Raw genomic sequence first — 19,536 nt, 5'->3', positions numbered from 1 at the left:
ATTTGACCGATTACTTTTATTAGGGTTTTGATAACTACTATCTCTCCTCAAAGTTAATAATTACAAAAAAACAATCCTTTAATAGTACTTACTTTAACTGAAAGTCCTAATTATAAAAGAAAAACAATTTAAGGGTAATGGCATTTATATAAATTTTTGTCTTTTAGGTGTGATCCATACCAAAGCTACCAGAAGGGAAGATAGGAAGCAAGAAGGGCCCGTCGACCAACCATAACGTGTCTGTGTCACCAGTACTGAAAACCCAGCTAACCACCTCGTTGCTGGGCAGAGGGAGAGAGCATCCATCCAAAGACATTTCAATCTCTGAAGAGCCTTCAGTCAACCGTCTTAGAGGGTGCCCTTATTAATATTTACGCGCGGCTGCCGGAGTCATGATTATTTTCCTGCTTTTAGACAAGAACCCTTGACTTTGCACGCCCTGCTCCTAATGTCCATGCTTTAGAAAATTTTTACTTTCCTTTTTTTACTTTGCTTTCCTACGCCCTGCAATACATTTTTGCACTGTAGAAAACATTTTCCAGTATGGCTCCGAAACCGATTAATAACCGGTTCCCAGCCATACTGAAAAACCATATATAGCTTCGCATTACAGCCAATTTTCCACGAATACTAAAATAAAAATACTAAAATTTATGCCAGTTTTTTTAAGCCTGGTTTTAATTTTATAATTTTAATTTCTGCGGAAAGCTGTCTTTAATACGATGCGAATTTTTTTTTATATTTTTAAGATAGTATGTTTTTCAACCTATTCTTAAAAAATGCACTATTCTAAGACATAATTTTGATGAAAGATCTAAATCTTGTTCATGTATATCTTAGTTTTTAGTCTTCATGTTAATGTTGGTTAACATTCAGTGATACTTTAATCATATTGATTTCATTTATAGCTATTCAGTAATTTTGTAAGTTAAGAAAAATATGAACATGCATGCAAAGTCTAGTGATACATTTTTTTCCAGTGTGGCACAACCTTTTTCAAAGTCACGAAAGTTTGGTATTCAACAAGAGTATGCAGTCAAGTTCTTAGAATTAAAAGTTTAGGCAGGGCTATTGGAAATTGGATCTATGATATCTACTGTACATCAACTTAGAACCCTTGTAGAAGCAGCTCATAATGCCTAATAAAAAAATACGTCATACAATACAAATGACCATTGGTCAATTACAATGTATACCCAGGGAGTAAGGGAGGGGACAATGGGCAATTAATTCAATATAAGAGTTATCAAAGAAAGGGCATGAAATCCAGTTTAATCCAATAAATTTGTAGGAAATTATAAAGGGATTGTAAATTGAATAATAGATTTCCATAGCGTCATGTAAAGTGAAATCACAACTTGTTTTTGATGAAATACATTGAGGTTTTTTGTTGTGATTTTTATATTAAAAGATTATTGGACCCGGCCAGCTGCTAGCAAGAATATGACTGCCCCTTTTTATTCTGTTTATTTCTCTTGCCCCTTGCTCCCACCTCCCTTCTCCCTTCTCCCCGTCTGCTACATTCCAAACTAACACAACGAGTGTTTATTTCCCTTCCCCCCACTTCCCTTATCCCTTCTCCCCGTCTGCAATATTCAAAACATACATAACGAGTAGCGGCATTCTATGCGCAAGTCCCCAAACTCAGTCAGAAACTGCTAAATTCTTGCACATTCCCTTTAAGCCAGTCCCCAAAGTCTGAGACTCCTAAAAATTGAATATTCGATCCATTGTCCCCTCCCTTACTCCCTGATGTATACCACACAATGCCATCGAAGGTGATTTGACTTTTGTGTCAGAACCTGAATTGGGACATAGTGCATTTCATTATCTAGGTTAGGTTACTTCATTTCACTTTTCAATAAAATCTAAAATGCAGCCGTTTTTGCAGGAGGTACCATTTTCTGTGAAAATTTTAGAGAAAAATTAAACAGTTTTTAGTTAATTTCTACTTCTATTTTTAACTGAAGAAAAAATCCTTTTGTGTATATACAGAATCATTGTTGTTACTTAATCTTATCAAAAAAAATATTTAAAAACTAACCCATAAGAGCCGATTTTTCATTTTGTTCAATATGGGTAAAATAAAAATATTACCATCTCCAAAGGGTTAAAATCAAAATTTCAAAGCTCTAGAATGTTGTTCATCAAAAATAAACAGCAGTTTATAAGGACTTTTTGCATCCATCTTCTCATTTAACAGGGAAAAAAAACAAAAATAGAATCTATTTTTTCAGTGTTGACATAAAAAAGCATTTGATAAAAAACTATAAATAATAATATTTTTTAAAAGTGCTAAAAAGTAAAACAGACTATTCAGTCTTTACCTCTGACATTGAAATAGATGTAAAAAAAAGTCAATTTAGTATAGCAGCCAATTAAAATAAATTTTCTTATGGAAATTCTCATCAGAGCATTACTGATAAACCAACATACTAAATGCTCCTTTAAAAATTTGTATTCTATGAGAAAATCATATTTTCAAATGGACATTTCAAATTAAAGAGTAGCTTCAAGTGACTAGCTATTCCCAGAGTGAGAGATACCAATGTTTATTACACTAGTCCTTAAATTTTTACAATCATGTTTCTTATTCGTTGGTTTAACAACTTTGAGGACTTTTTTAATTGGTTAGTTTATTAAGTTGACTGTTCAAACGTTTAAACTACTAATCTTAAGCTCCAAAGAAGGTAGTTTTGTGTTTCAATATTGGGGATGTACATCAATTTATTGGCATTTGTCTTATCCCTTTAGATCGAGTTGTTCTACACTTTGACTTTAGTGCGATATTGATCTTGAAAATAGTCTAAAACCACACCAAAATAAAAGTGAAACCAAGTTGGACCAGCGATTTCCGCGAATTTTGGATACAGACAAAAAACCTAAGTACTGTATGTATATTAGAATGACAAGATTGAATGTTTAATGTCTATTTTATAGGTAAAATTGTCTTTCTAACTCACGCTCTCTTATGCTCCCTCTCTCTCTCTTTGTTTCTCTGTCTCTTTCTCTTCTATTCAAGGGCGATAAAAGGGAAATGCAGTTCTTCATAAAATGTTGTTTCATGGGGTTGTATACATCCCCTTTTGCACGCTTATGATCCAAAATATTGCAGACTATATTGTAAAATACCCTTTTTCCAAAATGATCATGTTTATGGGTTGCACTTGTTTTTAAGAGAAGGCATTTCCCCTACTTTTACTATAAATACCGCTCATCTGACATAGCAGCAGTAGGTCTTTATTTTGTCTTTAGTTATGAAATTTGTTTAGGCTAAGATTCGTACCTTTCTCTACCATGTGCAGATTTGCTGAATGCTATAGAAATATTACTATTACTTGGATGTTGCACCAGATTTTTGTGTACTCTAATAAAGTAATTCTCACAGCCAGCTAAAGTTATAATACCCCAATCCACCACCTGGATGAACAAACTATAATAAACGAGGTACATATTAGCTAGCTAAATTGGCGACAAATTTTCCCTTGTTAATATATACAAGTATTATATATACATTGCTAAAGTAAACCAGTTTTAAAAAATATAAAAAAGATAAACGGACATTGGAATTATAGAGTAGCTTCACTACTAATAATGGATTTATTATTATTTGGATTTTCATGTTCTTTAATAAGGCTAAATTAACATTTATATCCTCCTCTCTTTCTGGATGAACAAACTGACCAATATATGGGTTTCATGTTAGCAAGCTTAATTGACGACAATTTTCCCCTGTCATAATATCCATGTATATTCTACATCCATTATTAAAATTGTGACTATTTCTAAATTATGTTTATTTGGGATTAAGTCGGACAGAAAAACATTGTAAAACTAGGGAATGCGCCACTAGCATCTAGAAGCTTTTAATGCTTTTAATTCAAAGGGATGGGGAAATTCCTAAAATCATTCCGGGACCAGGTAAAAGCAGTTAGTGAAAGGTTAGTAGAATAAAACCTTCCATCACATTTTCTACCGAATCCAACTTTTGAAAAACATAGTTTAAATTAAGCGACACTTTTCAAGTTCGAGAGTATAAACAAGAATTATTTATAAAAAAAATCTACATTTCTAATTATATACTGCCTGCTAGTCATATATATGTCAAGATAAAATTCAAAAACTTTTTTATTCTTTATTTTAATTCTTTAAAGATTAAATAGATTCTACTTTTTAAAAGCTACTCTATAATTTAAAATGTCCATTTGAAAACATGATTTTCTTATAGAATACAGAATACATAGAATCTTTTTACAAAGGAGCATTTAGTATGTTATCTAATAAGTCCTTGGTTTATCAGTAATGCTTTGGTGAAAATTTTGTAAACAAATTATCATAATTGTCTGCTATAATAAATAGATTTTTTGCACTTTTTAAAAAAATTATTATTTATATTTTTAATCAAATGCTTTTTTTATGTCAACACTGAAAAATAGATTCTATTTTTGGTTTTTTTTCCTATTAAATGAGCAGATGGATGCAAAAAGTCCTTATAAACTGCTATTTATTTTCGATGAACAACATTTTAGAGCTTTGAAATTTTGATTTTAACCCTTTGGAAGTGGTAATATTTTTATTTTACCCATATTGCACAAAATGAAAAATCGGCTTTTAAATGGGTTAGTTTTAAAATTTTTTTTTTGATAAGATTAAGTAACAACAATGATTCTGTATATACACAAAAGGATTTTTTCTTCAGTTGAAAATAGAAGTAGAAATTAACTAAAAACTGTTTAATTTTCCTCTAAAATTTTCACAGAAAATGGTACCTCCTGCAAAAACGGCTGCATTTTAGATTTTATTGAAAAGTGAAATGAAGTTACCTAACCTAGGGTAATGAAATGCACTATGTCCCAATTCAGGTTCTGACACAAAAGTCAAATCACCTTCGATGGCATTGTGACCAGTTATCATTGGTCATTTGTATTGTATGCACTATAAGCTGCTTCACCTTAGTCTGATGTAAATTCCAGATATACATATAATTTATTAAGGAACCATCAAATAAAAAAAACATGTCACTTTTGGAATTCTATAATATGAGGTTTGCTAATCAAAAAATAATCTTTCATGTATCCCTTATCCCTCAACTGCAGTATGCTTTTTTATCCAAATTGAAGAAAGGTGAAGGAGGTCAGTATAAAATAATTTGTAGAGTTTTATAAAATATTATGCTTGCACTTTCTTATAAGAGTTTCTTTTATTTCACATTGTTATACTTTCAATTATACGTCTTAAGAATCATATTAAAGGCATTTTCTCTTATTTATAGTTTTAGAATATAAAGGGTGCATTAAAATAAAAAAGGGTGGGGCAGAAAAAGTGCCTTAAACTATCCTGGAAGCACAATACAATGGAAAACTCAACCATTTTAGTGGTTAAAGAGATCTTAACAGACAAACAAAACAACCTACCTTACTGGAGACTAATATTTAATGAATTAGAAATATCTAACCAACAGGCTAGACTTGTAAAGTAGCTATGTTACATGAAACATTATTTTACCTTTCTGGAGAACTTGAAACCTAAAGACACCATTTTATTTTTAATGCTTAGTGTTTGTTAACATTTTAGTTTTACTGCTTGAATACAATCAATTGTGTGCATCCATAAAAGCAAAGCGGTAAAACAAACGAACGTTAACATTTGTAGAGTGTTTCAACTTAATAAGCAGAATGTTATTTTACAAGTCTAAACAAAATTTCACATAAAAATATGTTGCATAACTGATAAAATACGTACAGGATACTGTTTAAGGAAATACTTACTTTTTAATACTTTATTTTAGAGATGCAAGATGATTTTTAAAAAGAAAATTTTATAATCATCTTTTTTTAAATGAACGTACGAAATTTCTGGTAACGATTATAAAGATGCTACGCCTTCTAAATTGGTCCCTAACTGAATTATAGAAAGCTTCGCTTGGAAAAAGTATATCAAATTAATTCATATAAGAGATAACAAAAGGTTATTCTTATGTGACTATTTTTTCAAATTAGAAATATAGAAAATAAATAAAGGTGTTCCTTTTCTGCTTTTCTAAGAACTTCCGGCTGCTGAACTTCAACACCACTCGGAGGGCTGGCTACAACTGGCAGTGGTTTCCGTGCAATGTTTGGATATGATCCTTGTTTTTCTCCGCTAGTGTAGTAGTTGATTTCGTTGGTAGATGGCGCGTTCTGGTCCTCTTCATTTCCCCTAGAAAAAAATAATTTTTTTTCTTCAAATTTTTAAAAGGTTCTTATAGGTCTTTTTATCAAAGGTCGTCTAGACAATGCAAAAAAAGTGTTAAAGGTGATTAAGAATGGCAAGATTTTAAAATCTCAATCTTTTGATAACCTTATACTTTATAACATGCATGTATGTCTCATATATGCACATTATTGTACATTAATATCTAATAATACAAAGTATCTTGATGTCTGTCTGTCCGTCCGTTCGTCCCTTAAGATCTTGGTAACCACTGAACCGATCGAATTCTACTCTTCAGGGTATATACCTATTGGTCCTGTGGTGGTTTTAAGCTATTTTCTTGGGGGGTGGGACATTACTCCACATAAATTATGGCCAGCAGCAACAGATTTTTTTTAAAAATTACCTCATGGGGAAAAGCCCCTAGAGGCTAGGGGCGAAACCGCTAGTACATCATATTGTAAGTATGTTATATCCATATCCATCATGTCTATTAGACAAGTAAAACGTTAGACGGTTTCAAAAAACCTTCATTTACACAAATCAACACCACAATAGCCGGCTATCAAAGCCTTAAATTGAACTGTTATACAATAAAATTTAACTGTTTTTGGAACCAATGCATAACAATACATCTTTTGAAGTCTGAAGTTCAGTCTTCTTTTTTAAGAGACGGTTAAACAAGGATTATATTTTTCATTAACATTGAATATCTTAAATTTAGAACTAATTATTAAATGGCATATCTAGCCAAACGGCCAAAGATTTTACATCTATCATTAATAAAAGTATGAAAAATTACATTTTTCCATAGATTTTAAATCTCCATATCAGCCTAACAAACTAAGACGAAAAAAGTGAGATTTCTAGTTGATGTTTAATAGTCAAAAGAATCTTTAAAGATTTTAGTCGTCTAATCATATTTCTCTTTATTTTGATAGTTAATGTTCAGAGGAAACAAAAAAAATATCTACTGTCTTTAATAGTAGTCGGTAAAATCACAGTTTTCAAAATATGTTTCTGACAGACAGACAATTGTAATTCTAGAGAAGCTTCGCTTCCAAAAATAGTCGTGTCATACTTTCTTTTCAAGTCTCTTGCATGTTATATTTTGTTTGTGTGTGTGTGTGTGTGTGGGGGGGGGGGGGGGTAGGTAGAAATTTGAAATATGTCCTCATGTAAAATATTTTAATCAATTTGCCAAAAAATGATTTAAAAATTATGGGCAACATGACCACCAGACAATAATAAATGAATTGATTTATTGCCTTATTTTCTCCCAAACCAATTATCAAAAGGCTTTCAAGGGCAGAATTTTGAGGAAGTTACCATCCAATGTTCTGTTAACCAAATAAGCCTTTTATGCCCGTAACAGCTTGCTTTTGGTGAAGCAACTGATAGTGTCTACTAAAAAATAACGTCATTTTTATTGATTGAAGTCATTTTTTTTATTGTGCACTATAAGCAGCTCCGCGTTTTGGTTTGATCTATATATATATATCATATATGTTTCAATCTTTGAATAATAAATCCTTCTGATGTATTATAGATAACAAAAGAGTCATTATGTCTGTTCATGTGTGTGTCCAGTTAGGTCCAACCTAGTTAAATTCCAGAAGGTTACATCAACACCATAAAGAACTCTTTACAACATGTTCCCTCCCATATCCCAAATGATTTTTTTGTTATTATTCAATAAATGATATTTCAACCCAATTCAATTTGCTATTAATCTTAAATTACTTTTAAAAATTGATATCCAAAATAAAAACCAAAAGGCTAACATGCATTTTTAAAATGATGGGAAGGAAAGTGGCTTAACTGAATAATCTGCTGCTTAAACATAGCCTATAACTTATGTATAGCTTCCTTTTTTAATCATGATAAACTAAGGAGCCTTGTGATGGTGTGGTTAAACTTAAAGGTTAAATAATTACACAAAAAGAATAGTGTCCAATATAAGTAGCATGGATATATTAATACTTGGATCTTACACCAGATTTTCATGTTCTCTAATAAAGTTAAATACGTAGTGGGCCAAAATAACGACTATCCCCTTGAACAGTCATCCTTTATCCCATCTTATACTCTCTTACTGGGTGAACGAACTGACCAATAAATGAGTTCCATGTTAGAAAGCTAAATTGATGACAATTTTCCCCCTGTCATAATATCCACGTATATTATACATCCATTTAAATAGCACAAACTAAACATTGTGATTTTTACCAAAAAAAGCAAAGGAAAGAGAATTTTACAAATAGATAATACCAGCTATATATTGTTTAACCATTATTTCTTAGTCAAAACTGATTTTATTGCTTTTAATGATCAACTTTGTAAAAATATGCCATGACAGTTGAACCGCCGCCAACCTGCGAACAATGCACTGTGTAGCACTGTAGCCCAAAGCTAACAATTTCCATGATCAATGGGGTAAAAAAACATTGGCTACAAAATTACATGTATCCTGAATTAAGTTACACTCAAAATTCAACTCAGTTTGTTAAAGCCCATTAATTCATCTCAAATTTAAAAATATTTTCAACCTTTCACTTTTTGCAAATTAAAATTAAAATAGTTTTTAAATAATAATAATTAAAAAAAGTTGTTGCCTGTATTATAATGCACAAAACAAAACATTTTGTTTTTTTTATTCTCTTTCTTATTAAAAAAGTCTGATTTATGGATATAGTCATACAAGTTCTCTTTATGAATTCATTAACATTATTACATAATCAAATCCTTTCCCATTTATGCTTTCAAAACATCTCTAATGATATATCTATGGCCATTTTTCGGAGAGCGGTTTATTGATGAACCAAATTTTAAGATTCTCCTTGTAAGCAGAAGTGCAGTTTACCCTATGAAGTGAAAAATAACATAACATCTTGGCCGAGAAAATTTATGTTTACACCAACTTTGCCAGTGCATATGTAGGCATAATAGGTTAAAAGTTTAACCAACACATGAAAACTAACTACAAATAACAAAAATATAGAATTTAATTCCCAATCTAAAATCACGAAACCTTTCTGCATGAACATTTTAGTTGTATAAGTAAATTCCGTAACAGTGAGGGAAGTTGGGGGTATTAGATTGCAAACAACCTAAAGCTTCATAAGCAATTTCTCTAAACCTAAAAACTTTGAGTACTATTTTTCGCTGTTAAAACTAGCAGGTTTTGAACCTTTTAACCGTTAAGTTTAATTTACAGAAGGCTTAATTTTATTTTCATCTTTTGGGATGTACATCAATATATCTATAACACAAATTAACTTGATGTCTGTCTGTCCGTCCGTCCCTTAAGATCTCATTAACCACTGAACTGATTGAATTCTACTCTTCAGGGAATATACCTATTGGTCCTGTGGTTTCAGGCTATTTTTTGGGGGTGGGACACCTCCAACCCCCCAAAACAAAAAATCCCACCAATTACATCTTGGAGCAAAGCCCCTCGAGGCTAGTGGCGAAGCCGCTAGTATTCCATACGATACTTGGTCCAATTAGTACATATGGGCTTAATCAGTGAGATAATTTCAAGATCAAAACAGAATCGTCAGGGGAAAACACTTCGAAGTTTGATAAACTCTAGGAATTAAATCTCAATTTTGATTTGAGCTTTTAAATTGACCTAAGTAAGGAAAAGGAAAAAGGAAATAACCAAATCAATTTTAAAATTTGTTGCACATTTTATTGTCTGGGTACTTACAGGAAATCATGGCTGGGTATTAGGATTCTGTTATTTAAAATGAAACCTCATAAATCTAACATAAATTATAATATAACCTTAACACAACCTTTCTATAACTTTTACGTATCCCTTTTAAAATAACTTTATTACTTTACCTATTGTAAAATGTTGTGATTTGATAGTTTTTAAAAAATAACTATGTGGCATACCTAAAGAATTGTTCATTTCATTACTTTTTACTATATCTATGTTTGTAGGATATAAGTTGTTACTGTTGCAAGAGGAGCAAAAAATTTTAATTCTATAAATGGGTTGTAAGGAAATCAATCTCACAAGGTTTTGGAATATAAAAAAAACATAAAAAATTTTTTATTATTTAAAAGAATTCAATAAACATTACTTATACCAATATCTATATAATGGCAAAACCTTGTATTCAACTACCTTGAAAAAATCTAACCTATTTTATCAAAATTGTTTATGCTGTGCAGCTTTTGATTGTGTTCGTCCTTGCATTTTCATATAACATATAAGCACAAAGAAGTGTAAATATTAAAGTAAAAGAATAGAGGGGGTAATAGCTATATGCAACTCTGCCAACAAATCTTTAAAATCAGCTGATAGCATCGGATATATAAACAAAACAGTGACCCAACAAAAGAATAAAAAGAAATTTGGTAGCAGACGATAAGGGTCTCTAAGTAGTTTTCTGGATCATACATCTATACTTTTACTTTTATTGTATAAATCACACATGATCATTTGCATATAGGTAAGAATAATATATCCAAAGTGGCATAGGTAGTTTTTTTTGCATAATGTATGTTGGTGCAAGATTTTGGTCAAATATATAATGTAGGAAGTTAATGTAATACAGCAAGAAACCATTGTATCAAAGTAACAGGATGTCTGTATGACTTTGAACAGAAGAAACTAGCTAACCACTGAGCCGATCTGATTCTTTTATACATTGGTGCTAGAGAAGATTTATAAATATTTTGAGGAGGTCGCCAAAAGAAATCGCTCAGAAAAAAAAAACACTCCTTCCCCAAACAAAATATGTTTTTCTTTACTTTTCAAATTAAAATTTAAAGTGATTTGTCTACAGCCCCTTCCTTCAAGAGCCCACAGGGACATTCCACTAGTTTCTTACACGGAACCTATCAAAAAGGAAATAAAGTTTGCTAATTTTTTAACCTTATGGTTTGCTGTTTGGTGCAATAACTTTTCTAATCGGTAGCTAATGACCGAAAATTAGCATAGCTTACATAGTATTCATGAAAAGTATGAAATATGGTGCATTTATAGAAATATATGCACATTTCTGCCATTTTAAATCTCATTTCTATAATATTTACATTTTTTGGCCCTGGAATTTAATAAAATTAAATTCACATTTAAAACAATAGTTTTTACGCTAAGTATAAGTTAAGGTTTCTGAAGACTTACATAATTCATATATATTCCTTTATATCTCTAATTATCTCTAAATATTAAAAGGTCTTTTAATCAATTTTAAATAGGAAATTTGAATTTGAAATATATAATTAAGTGGGTTTAAAATGAATGTTTAAAAATGATTAAAGAGAATTAAAGCTACTCTTCAGTTTTATTTAGATTTGTTGGCATGTTAACAAAGTTTTAAACAGGAATTGTTTTCATAACAACTGATGCCTTTCGTGTAAAGACATACAAACCTTAAAAATCTAGAAATTGTATTGACCCTCCAAAATCACCTCAATATTAATAAAAACTAACCAAAAACAACCATTCTTCATGCCCTATTATAGCTGAAGTTTGTTTGCTAACTTGCTTAGACGGACGGGAATGGTTTCCTATTTTTTCAATATTCACAAAACCTTTCCTTCTAATAAACATGTCCTTGTATATTTTTTGTACAGAAATAAAGAATGCTGAATTAGTACAATAAAATTAGGTAGGTGTTTTATTCAATAAATAAGAAATCGACAAATTCATTTTGTACTTCATTCATTATGCTAAAACCACTACTACTAAGTAACCAATTACATTCCAATCATTTCGAAAGGAATTATAAAAACCAATATTTCATAAATTAAATTCTAGGTCTTGTGAAATATTTTTTTTCTTTAGAATTCCAAAAATTTGATAATTTAAGCAGAAATAAGAATTTGTTTATTTTTTTTAACAAAAATTTCATTTTGTAACGTTGATTTTTCTGTAATTGATTTTGTTTAGGTAAGTTTTTTTAGTTGACTTAAAACTTAAGTACAGGGTGCGGCACATAAATCCGGACTTTTTTTAAACGGCCATAGCATCAAAACTACTTGACCAATCAGGACGTTTGACCCCACTATAAAAAGCTTAAATAATGACCTTTTAGCACAAAAAAATCTTTGGACGAAGATGGACGTGTATTACGAGCTGGCCGCGCATATGTTCAACAAGGCAGATTCGAAATGCGCAGGTGGTTTAATCTTGATTCTTGACTAGGGCCCACTAAATCTGACCTCAGCCCATCTGTAGTTGAGATAAGCATATGAAACTTGCTGGAGATACTGTTAGATATATAAGTAAGACACTAGAAAAGACTAGAGCTCGCTATTTGAAATGGCTTGGCCGTAGTACTCCAGCAAAGTGAAACGTGTCAGATTTTAAGATGTCAAAAACATCAAAAGTCGTGAAAAATTGTTAATATTTCTCGGTTTTCGATTTCAGGGACCCATATGGAACTTTAAAACTCATTTTAGACTATGAATTGAGGTTACAACCCTAGCTGAATTTTCATGCCATTTCCAAAAAGGTAAAAAACGTCGTTATAGCTCAACTGTGGTCAAAATGAGAGCCTCCGTGTCTAAGGGTAGCTTGAAAGTTGTGTTAATTTGGACCCTGCTGTTACTCACGTTTCTAAGGAAATGTGGCCTCCCAGCAGCCTGATGTTAATTCAATGGACTTTTTGGCCTATAGCTACTTTGAAGCATGGACCAATAGACGTGCCCATATCACAAAGACCTCCCTCATTGCCACTATCAAGGAGAACTTCGCCAGCTTGGACAGGTACATTTTGACCTGGGCCTGCCAGCGGTTGAGGAGGCGGGTACAGGCAGCGAATGAGACTGGCGGCCATTTTTTTGAATAATCTAATAGTCAAATACCTATCCTGCCTCTCAGTTTTTAAAATTCAATAAAATCTTTATAATTGACGATTTTATGTTCATTTGTTTAAAAATTAGAAAAAGTCCGGATTTATGTGCCGCACCCTGTATAGATACTCAATAACTAGTTAATGTAAGAATGTCTTTTCGTTGTTCGATCTCCAAGAGGTCATAAGTAAGTATGAATAGAACTTCCTTGCTTCTTGGCGATTCTTTTTATTCGTAGGGGTAGGAAAGGTCAGCGACCTGCGGGGTTTTTTACTGCTTATATCCTCTTGGGGTTGGGGGGAATTAGCATCTTTATATAAAACGGGGGAGGTGTTTAAAGAGAATCTTTAAAGAGAAAAAAATAGGTCATATTTTATCATTTGCCGTTTTACAAATTAATACATATTATATAAAAAAAATACTGCTTTGAATATGTTTCACGTCATGCACTTTGAAAGAAGGAACTTTTCTCTGTGTGGACACTTGCTGAAGATTTCATTTCTGGTGTTTAAAGTTTGTATGTTAGATTTGAAAGCTTTCATTATTTCGAAGCTTTCTGTCAAGCAAAGATTGCATTTTTTGGAATTTTGATTGTAAGGGTTTGCTAGTTTTTCAATTGACCATTCAATTTTATAGTTTGTGTTTTTCTGTCTTTGTGTTTTGATGAAATCAGATAGCTTTGTGCAAGCTGTGTCTCGTGAGAAAGAGGATTTGTGCCTACTATATCTTTGCTTGAAAGTTGCAGAGGTTAGGCCAATATATTGATGTTGGCTATTGTTTATATAATAGGATTTGATAAATAGAAAGCTTTGTTATTTCTCACGTAATTGTACTTGTAAAATATAAAATTTACATTTTTAAGTAAACACACCTAAGAAGAAGCAAATACAAAAGAAAAACGGTTTAAATTAAGTTATAATAATTGATCGTTACTTCGGTCCTTATTTGTCAAATTCACAGTGTAAAATCAATAGTATATATGATCAAATATTATTTTATTGTTTTGTATTACAATGAAATATTTTACAAATTGATTTTTTGCATTAGGTAGTATTAGGCATTAAAGCTCCATTTTATAAACTCCATATAAAAGTCTTTTTTCCCACTGTGATTGAATTACACATGTGCCTCCCGTGATTCCCTGAAACCAATTTTAAATTGTTCACTAATTAAACCAGTCCAAAATTGTAAGGATAGAGATTAGGATTTGAAAAATTTAGAATCATCAAAATAATTGAAATAATTACTTCCTTTGGTATAAAAAATAGTATGGTAGATAAAGGTTTCTAAATATGACCTTATTTTCTTTGATAGATTATTAGCCTTCTTTAACCAACAAATGTTTAAAATTGTAATCAATGTCAACTTCTAGACACAATATATATAAGATTGTACTTGAATATAATATATCTAGCTATTTTTATGTTTTTAATGTAAAATGTACCTAAATTTCTATAACAAAAGTATCTTTGATATTTTACATGGGCAATTCGATCAGAATGGAAACAGATTTTCCCCTTTGGCCTTTTTTTTTATTAAGAAAGGCATTCTATGTCTTGACCCGTGAGAGATTTTTACGCCTTTAATTGTTGATGATTAAACGGACTTGGTAGTTGTCAATTTAGAAGTCGGCTAGGCGGCTGTTACTTAAAGCTGCCATTTTTGGCAGCTGCGGCTAAACAGTTTAAACGATTTCTGGTACAAAACTATAATCTAAAAATAAGCTTGTGGTTGTGGCTGTTTAAAAAAAGCTGCAGCTGAAAGCCTTGTCAGCGGCTGCCGAGCCATAAAGATAATTTTTTTCTTCAAATAGCTTTATACAATTTTTAGAGTAATTATATCATGCTAATAAATGGTGTCAAAAAGTTTTTAAAAATTCTGCATGGACTTAAGCCCGACACTAATACCTCGAGATACAGATCCCAGGAAGAAAATAAAAGTTTGGAATATGATATTCTATTGAATATCAAATAAAATATTCTGTCTGCTAATGTAGGGATGGAATTTTCAAGATTATCTATTGGTCCTATTATCCAAGGATGGAAAATTAAACATCTAGCCCAATAAATTATTATGTCCTTGATTTCTCACATATAACTTAATTCCTTAAATTGGAAGATAATTAACCTGCCCGGATATTATAAGAATTATATAACTCGATTGTGGTAAGACGGCAGCATACGGACGGGCATTTTACAGAGTTGCTACGCAGTGGCTTATCAAGTCAAGCCTTCTGCACTAATCCTATTATCACCATTCACCTCATGACCGCTGATGACCCCACCGGCAGCGGTCAGATTGGACTGGCTAAATGGGGGAGGGGCACGGCCACTTAGCAACCCCGCGCCCCTCAGGCAACTATCCTACCGGGAGGTGGTTACCTTCCCCTTTACTGCAGCTTACCCCACAGATGCCTACCGCCGCGGGCTACGCCCTTGTCTCCCCACACCCCCTTCAAACCTAACTTATTGTTATCATCTATTTTTGTATATATAGTAATCACCCATTGTAAATGTATTCAGTTTTAAATATAATTTTGTATGAGTAAATCCTGCTAGTTTGTTATTGGTAGAATTCTTCAAGGCTAGGGGCTCGTTGGATTCGAACTCGCAACGGTAAGCTGAAACGCTTCGGCTTACCACATCGATAACTTGTATAATTTGCTAATAATTGCTTTCGCATGGTTACATTTATAAGATAAAACAAATTTAGACTAAAGAAGAATTTAAGTATAGACAGACAGCCAAGCGGATACAATGAGTTTGTGGACAGTTACCAATTGAGCATGGGAATCTTCATAAAAAAATTGAGCCGCTTATCTTACAATGAAGTCATTTACCATAAAAAGTCTTAGACTGGTATCTATTTCAGGAACTTTAATGCTTCAAAAACTCCTTCATTTGTATTGCAAAATAATTCTATTTTATAAGACTTTACTAATTTTCTCGAAAAAAAATTCAAAAAACTTAAAAATAAAAAAATATGAAAGTGTCCTTTTACTAAAATCATTGTATTGTCCCTCATTTTATTAAGAGAATCTTTTGATACAATTAATTACTTCATCATACCATGTCAGAAATTATATTAAATCACATGAAAGATTATCTTACAAACAATCAAAGTAAAACGGTCAGTGATTCATTGTATTACAGTTAGGCTCTTCTTTCATTTAATTAGAGTCTGTCCGTTCGTTGGACCGTCAGTATTTCAGAATGGAAAGTTCTTATCTTCTTTTTTAAATTAGATATGTTAGAATTGTCTTTATTGGTTTAAACTTGTTGATTCCTATAACAGTTTAAAACATTACAGTTTGTCTGATTTTTGGAATAGTGATTTCTAAGACGGGGCGGGACAACGTATCTCAAAAATCATCCATGTGACGTCATAAAAATAAGGGATTATCAATCTCTCTTTTAGGGGTTTTCTTTCCCACTTCTCCTCTCATCTCTCTCATTTCTATGACGTCACATGGCTGATTTTTGAGACACTTTGTCCCGTTATTGGTCTGACGGTCAGTAAGTAAATATTTTCTTCGCTGAGGCACTATAATTAATCTTACCTGAATCTGAATTGAATTTTGTAGTATGATTGAGAGGGAAGGTTTACAAATATGTCTCCAACTGTATCACCTAAAACAAGATAAGCATTATTAAAACGAAATTAATATTGAAATAAAATTGAGAGAAACTCTCCTTCTCCATGACCTCCAAGCTTTTGTTTCATTAATCTTTTGGGACGTAATCTACTTCAACAAATTTGTGTAAACACCAATTTACCCTCCCCCTTTCTTGGACATCTCTGGTCCTGTTGCAGCACCTAAATGAAACAAGCTTCATTAAAAAAGATTCCAAATAAATCATTTTATAAAAAGCAACAACAACTTGTAAGTTTTTACAAGAGTTAGGTGCACATATCTATTAATATAAGATAAACCTCGTTATAAACATATTTTTGGATAGGTATTCTATTTTTACAGGGACACATTTTATGTTGATCAAAGAAAAAAATATTAATTATATTTTGTGTTGCATCCAAAGATTTCGAGAAATCAAATTAGATATTTAATTTGTTAATTTGAAACCCAATTTTTGGTAAGTATAATTTTATCCCAATACTAAAGCAAATACATTCCAAGTTTTTCAATGGAATTTCAGGCTAATTTTTGCGTAGAAACAATTCAGGAAATTGCCAATTAAAATACTTTATCAAATTGTGCAAAAATAATGGGCTTTATAATGACTTTGTGGCAGGATAGTAATAAGGATAGTGCTTTGATATGTTCCAAAGAACAATTACATCCATTAGTATCTCATTCATTGACATGATATTTTATATCTGTTTGTGTGTAATGAATCAATTAAGTTTCACCTCGTCTGCATTTCCTAATTAAAGTATTGTAATACATAAATGACAAAATTTTAAAGTTTAAATACTAATATATGGTTCAGAAGTGAATTTTTTCAAAATATTAATTTTCTCATGCCATATCCTTTACATCCATGTTAATAGTTGAAGAATAGTGCTAGCATAAACATTGAGAAAATTAGAAATTATTTGACAAGTACACACATATACACAAGAATTATTGGTGTAAGCCCTTAAACCGACGAGTAGACCACAAAACAACCCTTCCTTAAACGTTTTGCCCTTTTCCTGTAGTTTTTATATGGTCCTACGACAAACGTACTAGTGACAAACATTGGAGTGGATATTAAACTAACCTAACCTATTTTAAATTGTTTTATAGGTTTATATCTTAACCTAGCCTTACCCTTATCAAAATAGTTAAGTTACCTAATATTTTAGATACTCCGACGTTTTATCACTCCTGTGTTTGTCCTGGAACGTTTTATATCAACAAAAGTAAACAGTATAATTAGAATGTAATTTATTTGATAATAACATAGGTCAGATATACCTTTTAGACAGACAACCAAGATACAGATACATATACTTTAGTTTAAGCCATAAGGTCGACATTTTTTCTCCCAAAAGCCTAATTGTGATCTACTATCGGTTGGATGGTAAATTGCTGAATTATTCTGTATTTACACAAAATTGCAAGGGTCCTAATTTTATGTAAATCGTGCTTGGCGCTAAAGTGTAACTGCATTAGCAAAATGTAAACTAACTTATGTTTACACCTCGCTCGCATTTCTCGACAACTGCAAATCCAGGAATTTTTTTTCTTAAATCTTGAAAATAAGATGGACCCTCTCCTTTTTTTATTCAATAATATTTTTGGTTCTGCTAAACGGTATAAATTAATTTTTGCTACTGACCTATAGCTTTCAAATATAATATACAGTTTTATTTCTAGGTTGTTTCCAAGACCAATTTTCTGTAGTCCTGTAAAAAAAAGTGGGCGCCTTCACACAAAGAACCTTGTTGAGCACGGGCACCCCATTACTCTTCAATTATTTATTTTTGGAGGAGATAGACGGATATTTTACAATTTTTTTTTTAAATTTCTTAAATTCAGGTTAGGGTAGTTTATATCGTGTACCGGGCCCCCTGCAGGGATATAGCATAGGAAAAAACTAACCCTCCTTATTTTTCATTTATTTAAAAAAGGGGGTTGGGGGTATTAGCGCTAAACAGGTAATTTGTGTGAAAGCAACCACTATTTTTACATGACTACCTTATTTTTTAATGGCTTAGAAAAAAAAACGACAATTTGATTATATTTCATGTTGTACTATAAACAGATAAAGTGATTTAGATAGCCTGCTTCGTCATCTTTAATAAAATCTGTTAGGAAATAGAAATTGAAATTGATATGCACAATTCAATTTGGATTTCAACATTTTTTATATAAATTTTACTTCGTCCCATCTACTATAAATTTGAGGCTAGTTCTTTAATCTTTTTAGAAACAAATATTTTACACCACTTTAATTGAGTAAGTAGGTAAAGAATTATATGATTGTTATGAAACTTTATATTGTTGTTAACACTGTTTTTATTAGTCAAAATTTATGCTGACAGAATAAACAATTGTTTTTAATAATTTATGTTTCTATCTAAAATTTGTAATGAAGGAAGCTTGAAATCTTGCAGTTACAGTCGACAAGACGTGCAGACAGGCCATTATTATAGAGTAGCTGCGATGCTAAAAAAATAAGAAAAAGATTCTGCGATTACACTACTCGTCCAATTTGTTCGTGCATATCATATTTCCTTAAAATTTCTTAGGCTACATTTGCATTGTATGTTCATATTTTTAGAGGATAGGGACATTTAAGATAAAAACTATCTGCAAGTCAAACAACCGTTTGTTGGGCTTGTTCTTAGACTGACAGGAAAATGCAAAATAGTTATTCATCGTATTATAGACAGCTTTCTGCGGATATTAAAATAAAAAAAATTAAGATTAAAACCAGTTTTATTAGCACCTGGTCTACATGGTATCAATTTTATTTTTTCTATTATAATATTCGTGGAAAATTGTTTGTAATTCGATACTATACATGATTTTTCAATATGGCTGAAAACCGGTTCTAATCCTACTGATGTTAATCGGTTTCC

General features: G+C 31.5%; 1 protein-coding gene across 1 annotated transcript in view; it reads right to left on the bottom strand.

The window, feature by feature from the left end:
• The window catches only part of LOC145315165 (uncharacterized), an 82,060-nt gene that overhangs the window by 3,575 nt on the left and 58,949 nt on the right, over positions 1-19,536 (bottom strand). Inside the window, exons 3-5 of the mRNA XM_080155204.1 lie at positions 16,568-16,637; positions 6,029-6,198; positions 5,506-5,527 (exon numbers count right to left, since the gene is read on the bottom strand). Coding sequence (XP_080011330.1) covers positions 5,506-5,527; positions 6,029-6,198; positions 16,568-16,637 — 262 coding nt within the window. The remainder of the gene's footprint in view (positions 1-5,505; positions 5,528-6,028; positions 6,199-16,567; positions 16,638-19,536) is intronic.

Source organism: Acartia tonsa, chromosome 3 (assembly GCF_053477335.1).
Source record: "Acartia tonsa isolate MP-2025a chromosome 3, ASM5347733v1, whole genome shotgun sequence".
NCBI lineage: Eukaryota > Metazoa > Arthropoda > Copepoda > Calanoida > Acartiidae > Acartia > Acartia tonsa.
The sequence above is the reverse complement of the archived record's forward strand: the minus strand, read 5'-3'. Positions and strand labels throughout refer to the sequence as shown.